This window comes from Aphis gossypii, chromosome 2, assembly GCF_020184175.1.
Source record: "Aphis gossypii isolate Hap1 chromosome 2, ASM2018417v2, whole genome shotgun sequence".
NCBI classification, from domain to species: domain Eukaryota; kingdom Metazoa; phylum Arthropoda; class Insecta; order Hemiptera; family Aphididae; genus Aphis; species Aphis gossypii.
This window is the reverse complement of record NC_065531.1, coordinates 46901921-46916279: the sequence shown is the minus strand read 5'-3', so window position 1 is coordinate 46916279 and position 14359 is coordinate 46901921. Positions and strand designations below refer to the sequence as shown.

The 14359-nt window shown below is 30.1% G+C and overlaps 1 protein-coding gene across 4 annotated transcripts; it reads right to left on the bottom strand.

Annotated features, from left to right (window-relative positions):
- Positions 1–5083: 5083 nt before the first annotated feature.
- On the bottom strand, positions 5084–10309 carry LOC114125467 (specificity protein transcription factor 3-like). Of its 4 annotated transcripts, none has more exons than XM_027989131.2 (11): positions 9677–10309; positions 8072–8329; positions 7858–7999; positions 7413–7798; positions 7220–7343; positions 7027–7124; positions 6477–6633; positions 6241–6412; positions 5995–6163; positions 5797–5916; positions 5084–5676 (listed from the first exon to the last, which is right to left on the bottom strand). In XM_027989131.2, exons 1-11 carry the CDS (start codon positions 9749–9751, stop codon positions 5506–5508), a joined length of 1872 nt encoding a protein of 623 aa, XP_027844932.1. In that variant the 5' UTR covers positions 9752–10309; the 3' UTR covers positions 5084–5505. The 4 variants fall into 4 exon arrangements, with proteins under 4 accessions (XP_027844932.1, XP_027844929.2, XP_050056855.1 ...); XM_027989128.2 differs by having other exon boundaries at positions 8072–8332; positions 9677–10302; XM_050200898.1 differs by lacking the exon at positions 9677–10309 and adding an exon at positions 8397–8454 and having other exon boundaries at positions 8072–8332.
- Positions 10310–14359: the final 4050 nt, after the last annotated feature.

Sequence of the window (14359 nt, the reverse complement as noted above, 5' to 3'; positions counted from 1 at the left end):
TTATTAAAGTACTTTGATATTGCAGTTAAAGCACTCATCGCATCGTAGTTAAACAGGTAATACGATTTTGATTCATTTTTTATACGGCTAATAAAATATAAATAGATACATCAAATATGGATTAAATATGATATATTTTTAGTTATCACTTGAAACTAGGTAGGTATTTGACTTTACTGTCTGGGTGTGTTATAATTTATCTCATTAAACTATTTTTATAATATTATTATTTTTTAATTATTTTATATAAACTGACGATAACCCTCTAACTATATAACATTGTACTATGTCACTTTATTTTGTATTCTATTTAAATTATAATTACATTAATCACATAATTTATGTCGATAGACGATAATGTTTTCTAACCTATTATATTGTTAGTAATTTCTATTCATTATACATTAGATTTAACAATGGTGCCCAACCCGCAGCTCGCAGGCCACGTGTGGCCCGCGAAGTTTAAAACAGTGGCCCGATACAAATGTTTAAAATAAAAGAAAATTTTTAAAAAAAAACGAATTTTTATATTATAATATTCGCGATTTTTTCTGTCGGACATTTTCAATTATAAATTTCATGATTTAATATCGATAACACTCGTTCACAAAGAGCGTACAGATCAAATTATACCTAATATGTACCTCAATCTGTAATTTTTTTCATTAGTCAATAAAAGATATGAATACAAGTCTAAAATGTACTTTTATATATATATATTGTACCTACACTACTATGCAGTATGTGTAACATAATTATATTATTACCTAGATTAAGATTGAGATTATTCGTAAACTTTTATATAGGTATTTAGTAGCCCGCTTGAAGATAATTGTTTACCTAAGTGACTCAGCGAAGAAGAAAGGTTGGTCATCACTGTACCTATATTAGAATATAATTAAAGTATAGATATTGATTTTTTTTTCTTAATTTACCACAAAATACATCTAAGAAAATAATACGAGTAGTTAAATTAATAAATTATTATGCACTGTTAAAATTATAAATTTACCTATTTATTATTTTATTTTATTACAATAAATTAAATATTGGCGGCATTGCAGTATTACTACCAATAAACAGAAATCCACAATATTTTTAAATTTTACCTATCAATTACACACTGTGGGTTTTAAAAATACGCTTTAATACATGATATATGCGAATTTAGAATATATTTATATTGGGGGAGCCCTCGCCCTCTTTGGATCCACGCCTGATAAGCATACAGGAATTTTCGACTGATTTCATGTCAGTAAATATATGGCTGGTATCTCGTAGCTTTCAATTAGGTAAATACCTACCGACCGTTTTAAAAGTTTAAATAAAATATAGCTACCTTTATGAAATAGATAAACGCACGCTTATTCGCGTATACCTACTATTAAATATTAATCACAAAAATTCTATGAACAAGCCGACAGTGTAAATAAATGTTTACTGAACTCTTTAATTTTAATCGGTACATTTGCACATTCTCAACACCATTCTATGTCGGAAACACTCGTCACAATGACTATAATACTTACAAGACAATTTTTAAATGAATGTCTTATTTTTTTTATTAATAAACGTTAAATAGTAAAATTATTAAAAATATCCGAAAATTAGAATATTTTAAACAAACCTAATACATTTATAAATATATAAGTATATATTATATACATATGTATTTTAAATAAAAATCTTCGCAAAATTAAAATATTCAAGTAACGAAGATTCAAGATACTAACAAAAACAATGGTTTAAACAAAAAATATGCAGACTCGGTAAATATTTTATATTAACAAAGATTAATAAACTAAAAAAGTGTAGTGAAGTGGTATTTTTGATTTTTTTTAACTACAATAAGAACACCTTACATGAAACTTTGTATTAAACTTTCAAGTTTTTTATCGACATTTCAAAAAAAAATAATTGAAAAAATCGAAAATTTCAGCTGTCCATAAATAGCTCAAAAAAGCTATAATATTTTGAAAACTTTTCTGTGTATAGATAATGCTAATATAAACGTTAAGTGAAAATGTCAAGTATTTACAGTGATTCGTTTTTGAGTTACAGAGTTACAACTATATTATAAAATCGATTTTGTCTAAAACTAATATAAATATATATTAATTATTATAATATAATATAAATAATATAAATTCCCGTTTTCCGTCACTTTATTGTGGTTTTTACCAATTTTTTTGAAAACTGCTGGAAACTTCTTACTATAACGCACCAAAGATATTACATTTTCTACCGGAAACCACCACTGAACTTTTAAATTGAAGCATTATTTCAACAAGTTATGATGTACAAACAAAACAAAAAATGCACACATCATTATATTATAAAATCAATACATTCCTCACTCTCTTCAAAATCTAAAACCGAAGTTAACATCCAAATTAATTAAAATAGGTCTCTATTAAGTATGGATACTATTTCAGAATTAAAAGCTAGATTACTTAAATACTTTAACGAAGAATCATTATAGCAATATTTATTAAAAAAATCTTTAATACAGAAACTAAACTTTCAATCCTCTCAATGACTGAAAAAATGTTTGGAAAATAATATTGGATAGAATTATTTTCAATTTTCAAAAATCTGTTGGTCTGTATTTCGGTCAATTTTAGGTTTAGGGCTATGGTCAATGTATCAAAATGTATAGTACTATTTGGTCCATAATATAATTTTTACTTTTCAGTGGAAAAACTGCACTGGAACATTTAATTGAACTGTCCGCATTTCTGAAACACCAACAATGAAGTATGAACTATTATGAACTAGGTATAATAATATTATAACTATATAAACGTAAAAACTGCACCGAAATATTATGAGATATGACTGAACCCCAATGATTCAACAGACGTTACAGTTCACGTACTTATCGTTTAAAAAGCATATTAAATTCACGGTTATAAATAGTTATAATAAATCGACACTGGATGTCATAAATGCTACTCGGGAGCATGGATAACGTTTGGTGGTGGCGTGGCGGTGTAATAATAACCCTCTTGTATTATTCGAGAGGTCAATACGATACTTTTACACCCCCAAAACCGGAAAATTTCACGTGATGTGTACTAGCGGACTACGAGAATGATTCAGCCCCGGAAAACTATTTAACCAGGCCCTTACATTTGCTTTGTTCTGGATATATTATGTAGGTATTTAGTGATTTTGTTTTGTTTGACTATAAATATTTGCTATTATTTTTAATTTTATAAAACATGTTGGCCTCTAATTAATAATTATTTTAAACAAAATAGCTCATATTTTGTACTTCACTAATGATGGAGTATATAGAACATTCTATATAGTTTTTTTATAGTTTTCTAATAAATAATTTTTTAACGATATCTATAGTCATTACTCGTTATAGTCATCAACATTAATGTTACCTATTCAATAAATTTTTCTCTACAACTATTAGCAGATATGTCACTAATTATATTATTTGTATGAACAGCCCGCGGCCTTCCCAATAAAGTTCCGATATCCCGCCGGCATATAGTTTGCCACTGCAGGTGACAAAAGAAAAACGAATGGTTCATGGTTAGTGTACCGTCTATATTCCAATGAAATTGGTTTAATTGATGTTAGTTTTTTATAAACTGGGTAATGTATAAAAATTTTAAATGTACCTATAATACATATACCATACGCGGCACGTCTGTGGTCTGTTATACAAATATGTACCTATTACCTATACTTTGTAAGTAGATACGACCTAGATAATATGTTTTATTTATTTCCCCGGCACTTGCGACTTTCATACGTCCTAATCATTATACTAAAGTCCAAAAGTCATAAAAACCTTAAAGAAAATATAATAAAACATTCCCTACAAATTAAAATATCCAAATCCATAGCTGGCTTTAGAATTTTTAACTAAACAGTTAATAACCACTTACGTATCTATGCTGACACTTATTAGTAGGTAGGTATAATATGATAGGTACTTACCTATCTATTAAGTATTAACAAATATATATTTTCTTGGCAAGTCTTTAAATTAATATATGTAGGTAGTTGTACAACTTAACTGTCACTTACAAGATAGATAAGTTATATTATTTATTATATATATATATTATTATTATTATTATTATTATTTACAACCTACTTTTTACCTATTGACTGTTCTTGTTATCTGTATATTAAATTTAAAAATGATTTTTTTATTCATTGCAGTTAATAAACGTTTTTAATTTTAATTTTATGTGGATTTGACCTATACAAAATATGATTTACAACGACAATGCATATTGCATATTAATTATGTTATGACATAAAGCCTTTATTTTCAATGTAAATAGTAATAAACTCCAATACCTACCTATTATAGTTACTTTTTTATTTGGTTTCCAGTCTCTATAAACAAATATAATTAAATATGATTTACTTCATAACAAACAAATTAACAGTTCACCAATTTATTAACATTTTTATATAGACAAAAAGCTAGCCTATGAAATAAATGATCACTTATTAGTTATTTAGTAGATAATATTTGAGTAGTAAATGTAGTGTTATAATAATGAGCTATCAAATGTAAGAATATTTATCCGGAGCCTTGTGTAGGTTATTTTAGGAACCCAAATGTCCACGCTCCCTTGGGTAAACTATACCTAACCAACACATGATTGGTTTTATTATTATCATAATTTAAAACTATAAACAATCTATAACAAATACTGTTGAATTTATAAATATGTAACTAATAATTATTAAATAATATTTTTTTTTAACTGAATTAAAATAGGAACAGTTTTAAATGTTTTAATACTTATATTTAATAATTTACCAAATATTATTTTCAACAAGTAACGACAATATTTTTATATCATATAATACATTTTTAAGTGTATTATTTCACATAAAAATGCCCTTTTTCACATTTACCGAGGTTCTTATACTATTCATATTTCTTTAAAATCAAAGCCTTAATTGAAAGGTTAAAGATTTGTAATGATTAATTTTAATAGAACCAAAATTATCCAATGTAGAACTTTGATATTATTTGTGTAGTTCAATAATTGCCTTACTAAAATCTCCTAAAATAATGATTATAAGAATAAATAAAATATTATTTTGTCAAGTCATTTATTTTACATTATTAGAGTAAATTATACATTGTTTTGTTATAATGTAAAATGTACAAAATATGTATAAAACATTTTGGAAGGTAACAATAATTATATGGGTTCACACAAGTTTTACAATAATATAATATCAAACAAATAATTATATATGGCTTATCTTTTACATGTACAAGCTATACCACGTATAAAATGAAAAATCTAATCAAGTAGTAAAAATTAATAAATAAATTAAATATTAATATAATATAAAATAACTATGGATTGGTAATATACCAGCAATCCCAGAAAATAACAGTACACAATAATATTAAATTATAAACATAATAAATCAACTTATAGAAACTACATTAGTAAAATATGTAAAAAAAATCATTACATAGGTGTAACATATAAATATAAAAAAAAGTTATACATTTTCATCATGTAAAATAATCATTTTATTTTCACAAGAAGAGGAACTATCATCATCCTGTTCTAGAATGATGTTATTCATATTATGATGTTTGGGCGCTATATTATCCATTTCATCATCTACTTCTGAATCTTGTTTTAAGCCAACTACAACGCTATTACTTTCCTGTAGAAAATGATAAATTAACTACTTAATATAATAGTATTACACACACAATATTAGTTAAAATTATTTTTTCAAATCTTATTGTATTTCTATTTATTATTCATTAATAATTATTCATACCATCATTTTTTGTTTCAAGTGAGTTCTAACATGTTTTTGTAAGTGGTCACTACGCATAAATCGTTTAGGACATTCATTACATTGAAACCTTTTCTCTCCTGTGTGTGTTCTATTATGTCTCTATAATTTACAAGTATTTTTATTAAAATTAAATATTCATTTACTTATAACTTATAAATTTTAAGTATAATTTTGTACCTGAAGTTCATCTGATCGAGTAAATCGTTTACCACAGTGTTGCCAGTTACAAATAAAAGGTCGTTCACCCGTGTGCCATCTAAGATGAGCACGTAAATGAGATGTTTTTCCATACATTTTATTACAACCAGGTACGTGACAAATATGTACCCTCTTACCAGCACCATTACTATGAACAAAATAACTATTATGAGCACTGATAAATAGAAATAGTTTTTCTTTTGAAAATAGTAATAATTTAAATACCGTTTTTCACCATCGCAGCAATTGGGGCATGTACAAGCTACTCTTCTTGTTCGCGGTTTTTCCTCACCTGGAGAATCATACTCAGTTACTGCAGATCCGTCCTGGAACATCGTTCCAGAAATAGGAATAATTTGCCATTTTTGATCCATGTTTTCTATTTGTTGCCCAGATGCTATAAAAACAATTCACAATTAAATTATTTATTTAATTTGATTCATAATATTTAAAACACATACTAGCATTGATGACTTGTATATTTTGTAGACCCGGTGGTATTGTTTGAGTAGCATTAGACGTACTTTGTCCTCCAAGGGAAGTAATGATTTGTACAGTTCCAATCCCTGGTATATTCACAGTTTGTGGTTGATTAGTGTTTTGGGTTGTTGCTGGTAACTATTGAAAAATTTATTTAATTATATAATTGAATATAATTTAAATAGAAAAGTTTTTTTAAAACATTTATTTGAAATATGTAATCAGTAAATTTATTTGCGATAAGAATATTATTAAATAGATAATCAATATCAACATTCAACATGAAAGACAAAATTAAAGGAATAACCCAGCAATACTACAGATACAATTTTGAACATAATATATGTTTTTAAACTAGATTTAACATTATTTTTTTTCATCAATACTGCAAGAGACTATAATTACTATTGTTTTTAATCAAATATATTAATTATTAAATCAAAATTTAAAAAAACATTTTCTATGATTCAATATGTTTTCATGCAATAGAACAAATATGTAGTTTTTTTTCATAGTAATTAAAAATCATACCTGAACAACATTATTTCCTCTAATAGTAACACCATTGTTGTTCTGTAAAAACTGAGGAAGGTTGTTTGTTGGTATTACTGTTAATTGTTGAGGATTATCTAAATAAAAAAAAATTCAAATAAATAAAAATAATACATTTATTTTTTACTAAAGAAATAATTTGATTAAATAATTAAATTGTTATCATTCTTACTTCCAAGAGTTAATTGTTGAGGAATTAGTTGTAAAGTTTGTCCTGACTGGGTTTGAATTGTCACAGGTTGTGGTTGAGGGCTATTTTCATTACTACTCGAAGATGAATTAGGTGATGAATTTGTCTAAATAAAATGTTTGATTAAAAATAAAATATGTGAATGATAACTAATTAATGGGTATTATAGACTTACATGCATGACATTTGGCGAAGTAGCTGGAGTTGTTGCATTTTGGTACTGATTATTTGCACTGGATGTATTTACTAACTGTATTTGTTGGCCATTGCCAATTGGTGATGTTAATTGTACGGTCTGTATCTGACCATTACTATTTACTATCTGTGCCATTTGAGGTGACTGAGTCATTTGAGCCAATTGTGGAATTTGCATCAATTGGCCTTGATTTCCTTGTATTATATTGGGTAATGATGAAGCAAAAGATTGTATAGGAAGATGCACCGTTTGATATAAAGTCTGACCATTAGACGATATAGGCACTTGAACAGGTATAGTTTGCTGAACAGATGGCAACTGTACTACTTGTGGCATATTTGATTGACGTACAGAAATGTTTTGCCCTGTAATATTAATTTTAAATTGTAAGATGCGCCTGTAAACATTAGTTTATTTAATAAACCTGATTGAAGTTGTATTGTTTGCAGTGGTCGTACTATCTGTCCTGTTGGTGTGAATATAGTAGGAGCCCCTTGACCAGTATTTGAATTTGTAGGGATAAACAATGCTTCTTGTCCATCAACTGTTATTGTTTGATTATTTTGCTGTAATAATAAAAATAATAAGACAAGTTAGAATAAACTAAAAACATAGCATATAATATGACTGCTATTTACCTGAATAAATTGACCAGGTAATCCTTGAACTGAAAATATAGGTTGTATTGTTGTGCCATTTGATGTTATAGTTTTGATGCCTTGATTTTGTTGGTTCTGTGTCAATTGTTGTACTTGCTGCATAGGCAATAAATTCTGCAAGTTGGCTAAAGTAATAATTTGAGGCTGGCCATTGTGCATTTGTACTATGGTCGGCTGTTGATCTTGTTGTTGCTGTTGTTGTTGCTGCTGCTGTTGCTGTTGTTGTTGCTGTTGCTGCTGCTAAAACACGAATAAATTGTTGACTTATATGTTAATATATTAATTTTAACTTTATACATATTACTTTAAGACTTGAGTGTCCCAAAACATACATGAGATGAAGAGAAAGTAGTTTTGGACATCTATCACATACATAATGGTGTATAATATAATAACAATTATAGTTTAGATACGTTTAAAATTACACAGATAGTTACAAGCCATAGTATTAGTTTTAAAATGTATATATAAGCAAGTCAACAAATAATGGTTTAAATTGTAAGTATATTATGGGCCAGCGCCGGATTAGCAAGATATCAGTCTACCGAGTTTTAGAATTTCTAACATTATATTACAGCTGCAACTACTGTATGGTTTAAATCAATTATATTTTCTACCCTATGTTTGTACCGGGTTATACACATTTATCAAAAAAAAAAAAAAAAAAAATACAACCAAACGCTCAAAACCGGCCCACTAAGTTTTACTACTTGGTAGCTTGCCGGAGCAATCCATCCCTATCATGGGCTAAAAATTCATAGCTATGTAATATGGCATTATCACGTTTATGCTTAATCACTATTGTATTATCATATTCCAATTATATTGAAACCAGTAATCTGAACTAGGTTGGCATTTTATTTGATTTATTTTAAATGGTCTATTTGGATGCATAGCAATCAAATCGATGAGCTATGAGCACAACGACAAGATGAATAGGAAAATTGGATTGATTTTAAAACTTTCAGAAAATATCTAGGCAGAAAGATGATTTACGCTCTCATGAGATATTTAGAACAAACCAAAGTTAACAATAAGTAAGTGCCAAAAATAATATCAGGGTAAAAGGGTTTGGGTCTATGTTTTTGTTTTTACATGGCAACTTGACCCTGCAGTCTTGTCCCATCAGCTGTTCAGATCCAAAATCCCATTTCAGATAATGTTCACCACCCGGATACGTGTGGTGAGTAATAGAACTTCGCTCGACTCTTGGTGGGGGGTGCACGCGGTGTGTACGAGTACGACGTTTGGAACGCTTTTCGTTACATCCTTAAATATCGCCCCCTCCGCCCATTTTCCCGACCCCGCGGCACGTCCGCGTCGACGAAGAATGACTCCTCCCCCCCATTAATGTCACGCGTAAACACGCACACGCATTCACAAACACATATACATACGCGTGAACGACTATGGTCTGCTATGACTATCATTAACCCAGGGAATTGGCGCGTTTTCGCTCGGAAAAGATATTTTCTACTTAGGCTCGTAGTCAAATCGAAAAAAACCTACGGCGGTCGCGACGTCCTACTGACCGTCACCAATCACTTTTCTCCCAACTCGTCGTATGTAACGACGGACGCTTACCTTCACGTCTTTTTCATCTTCGGTTTCGCTCATCGATTCCTTGATTTCGTCGTCCTGATGATCGTCCGCCTCCATCACGACTAGAGAAGCCGCCGCCGTTTGTCCGGTTTAATGGCGGACCACTGACGGGTTTGCCACTGACGGCGAAAAGCGCGACGTAAAATATTTTATTCCGTCACCTTCACTAATCGTTGGTGGCGACGACTAGCCGACCGTAACACGTACAACACATCGTGATAGGTAATCACCCAACAAATATAACGCAAAATACATAGTGTAGTAAGTCGTCGCTCACTAGTCAACGCGAACACGGTGTAAACAAAATATTATATCCACGACGATGAGACGCGTACGCAATGCAAAAATAATTCCCGATACTAATTAAATGCAATAATAACAAAAAAAAAAAAACTAATCACAACAACAACAACAAGAAAATAATGCGTGAACGTTATGAGGCGGTGTCGAAAAGCGGAGCCAGATATTACGGACCAAGCCCAAATGTACCCGATTGGCAGTAGGCCTCGCTCGCCCTACCCTACCGCCCGGGACTAGCACACACAAAAGGCGGCCGCTACGATAATAGAACGTTACGGTATTTACCGTGCACGGGCCAATGTGTAAAAAAAAGTCGTCAAATGTCCCAAAAAATTGTCAACACATCTTATTCATAATACACGACACGACCGTTTAATGATCGAACGCACTCGGCGTACGTGGATTTTACGTCCCATAGCCGTCGAGACTCGAAAAAATCAAAAATCTCGAGCGCCCCATAAGTAAGTCTAAATTTTGAAAAATGAGTTGGTAAGCCTGTACTACAAACGCACACGACGTCAAGTCACGAGCGACGACTAACAAAACTACCGTGTTCGCTGGCCCAGCCGCCGCAGAGACATTGGTTCCCAATTCAGCGCTCAAATCGTTATTTTTATAAAGACTTCCACATCACTCGATTTATAAAAAAATAGTTTACGTGTATACACGAATTCCAGTAATTCGACTGTCTTGGACCTTGGTGTAGAATATTGTGCACGACTCGCGTATATAATATTATAAGCTATATATTATAACGTTCGGTCTCATCTAATATAACGCCACGTTATATTAAAGTCACGTTTTAATTGCGATAACTTACATCACGTTTATGTTAGGGTCAACAAAGTTAATAATAATTATAAAATATAATAATGTGTCCTAGCTGGATTTAAACTGATGATTTGAACACGAACGCGTTCGTGTTTGCCATGTTATCTGTCTGTCGAGGAGACAGAATTGAGACAATCAGCAAACCGGTGTTTAAAACAAATGTCGGTCGAACGTCTGGCAGTGTGCAACATCTAAACGGTTCGCGGTGATTGGAAACCACTGGCCGTTGGCATCGCGGTATTGCTGCTGGCACCGATATTCCTTTCTAAAAACATTTTTTTCACGGTGTCGGTGCCACTCAGTGGCATCGGTTCTGGTGGGCGGGGGCGCAGAGGCGGTCAACGTACGTACAAACGCAACTTACACGCAACCCCGCGTCCGTTCCTTCGCCACCGTCATCGCTGGCTTCGGGTGACCCACACCCACGGGTGTGTGCTCAACAGCCCTCCGACCACCCATCACCCCTTGTGCCACGCGGGTGATGGGAGGGAATATAGTTCGCGAGGCGTTTCCCGTGAACCTAACCGCGCGCGACATAATATTAATACGGGCCCCAAAAAAAAATACGCGTTGTCTCCGACGACGAACGGCAATGTCAACATTGTCAACAAAGCCAGGGTTTTGACATTATTATATTATTATCATCGCCGTCCTGCGGCGCTCGGTCACCAGACACCTTCAGGCGCCCTCCCCTGTCGCCAAGGACACGGCCGCATACCACACACCAACTGCGTAGTCCACTTGTGTCATATTGTTAATATTCGTTTGTCGTAAATACTTTGTCGCTTTGGTAGGAACGTTTCTTCTCTGACTCAAGTGCACGACAAATTTTTTTTCACAAACCTGCAGGAGGTATAATATAGATAAAAATCATGAATGTGAAAACGGATTTCTATATGATTTCGACTTCAAAAATGGTTACTTGAGCGTTGAGCATATAGTATAATATACCTTCATTAACTTCAACACTCCTGGGTATTTTATCACGTCACGTTCAAGCACTACTTTTTTTTCACTTTAGACACTGTAGTCCATAATAATATATCTATTCTGATTCTATTGTAAGACCTTTACCTGTATAACGGTTCCCTAAGAAGACGGGAATCTCCGTACAACGAAGAATTTGTCTAATCTTGAATATTTTAGTTTCTTTATAACAGAAAAATCACTTGGTCCCAAGCGAATCCGTTGTATAAGGAGATTTTACTGACTACTGTACTATGTTTAAATATAAGTATTTTATAAATATATACCATAGGCGTGGGTAAGAGGAGTTTTGGGTGTTCAAACACTTCCCAAAATTAAAAATTAAATAATTTTAAAATAAATATTGTGAATTAAACAGTTTAATGTATAGATCTATACCAAAATCCCCCGAGAAAATATTTCCTACTTATGCCCATGATAATATATGTACGTAAAATATATACTTTTTATTTAAATTATAAATACGTTTCCATACAAGTAGGAAATCAATTATTTTATGAACATAAATTAAAACGAAAAAGTCATATGTGTCATACACCGATAATAAAAATTTGATTTCGAGGGAATAACATTAAACAACTTTTTTTTAAATTTTTATATTATTTGATAAACAGTAAAAAAGTTAATGAAAAATATTATTAATAGTTATAATTTTTAAGAATTTAGATACTATTAACATAATAATTATGATAAAATTATATTCAGTTAAAACTTAAAACTAGTTTTTAAACAATTATTTAATAATTTATTAATGTTATTTTATTTTATTTTTGAGTAAGTAAAACAAATTACTCATCTACACAGATATTTAATAATTGTGTATACTTTAAGTCAACTTACTAGAAACAGTTTTACTCACAATTTTATCTCAATTTGAGATATTAATATATAGATATCATATTTTCATTAGTTCTTAATTCCTAAACGTTTTTACAATTATAATTCATAAATCATAATATATAAGCGTAAAAAAAGACACGTATATTATAACTGTTGTTTATTGTTTATTTCAATGAAAAATCAAAATAGAAGGTACCTGTTTACAAAAAAATGTTTAGTTTTTTATACGAGAAATGTGCTGAACGTAGTTTTCTCCATTTTATATAAATTACTGAACATAAATTTTACTTATTACGAATTACAGATTACAGATTAAAAATATACATATACTTATATACAAAAATACTTGAGCTGATCTAACCGGCGTTGTTTGTGACAAATTAAATAATACCAGTAGATTTACTCTGTCGCTTAAAATTATATACAATTATAATTTATAATATTTATTATAGAGTATTATGTATTATATTTATTTTTAAAAAGATGATACCAAGATAACGTTTTCAATTTTTGTATCTTTAAACCCCCCCCCCCCCTCCAAGGGATCAATTTTGGAAAATCCTTTATTATCTCTACTCTGTATCATATAACTAAACTTTGTATATTGCTCAACGTGTTTTTGGGGTGATCTTTCCTAAAATTTAAAACTTAAATAACAACTGATGAAAATTTCAAATTTGTATGTCTCCGACCTATAGTAGCTAAAAAACGAAGAGAAGTAACAAGATGGTTTTTGGGTGTAATTGACTGTTGTAAGAATGTAAGATCTTATTTTCCTTTTTAATATATGGCCTAATTAAATTTATAATAATACTGTTAGAGCAAATGATTTTTCCATTCACAATAATTTGAGTAATTTTCAAAATCTAACGGTTCGTATTATTTATTTCTATAAATTTCTTAATAATAAGCTTATATGCAAAAATATCCTCTTGTTCAATAATCACTGTTTTAAACATTTTCTTTTTTTCTCTTTTCTTTCTCCTCGTCTACAATCTGACACAGTGACACACATAACAAGTGTCAAAGTAATTAAAGCTTTTCGTATTTTTTATAACATTGACTTTATTAAACCACAATAATATGAACGCCAAATACTTTCGAACACAGACTATCTTAACTCCCCTAAAATCTAAATTAAATTAAACTAGCCTGTCGAAAAACTAATGACAATCTCACAAATATCATGATATATATCTTACATAATTTTTTAATAGTAGTAATAATAATGAAAAATGTATAATTAATGTGTTGAAAAATATCTTTATTTTATTAATTATTATAAAAAATATAAGCCATACGTTTCTCGTGTATTTTTTTTTATGATAATATTTTTTTGGTTATTAATTTATTATACAAAATATTAGAAGTTTCATATTCAGTTGTCACCTGATAACAACCCGTACAAAGGTTAAGAAATACCGTGTTTGATTATAGTTATTAAAACTAAATAAACATCTCGATTGCATCTCAAGCACTTTAATATTATATAGAATACCTACATTGTATTCACGCAAGCTAACAATAGTTGATGCGACTGGTGCTGCTTTCTAGTCAATTTAAGATAGTAAAGTCAATAAACAGCAAGATTGCAAATAAAAAATATCTAATTTTGAGTTTATAAAAATAATATAAGTAATAAAAATCAGCCTCTATTATAATTTTGTTTTCTTAATTGTATTCCTTTTATTAATTTGGTCATGTATA

Coding starts and splice junctions, on each gene's coding strand:
- LOC114125467 (XM_027989128.2), bottom strand. CDS start 9,751: ATGGAGGCGGACGATCATCAGGACGACGAAATCAAGGAATCGATGAGC. Junction 8,333..9,676: donor AAGATGAAAAAGACGTGAAG/GTAAGCGTCCGT, acceptor TTCGTGTTTTAG/CAGCAGCAACAGCAACAACA. Junction 5,917..5,994: donor CTCGATCAGATGAACTTCAG/GTACAAAATTAT, acceptor TGTAAATTATAG/AGACATAATAGAACACACAC.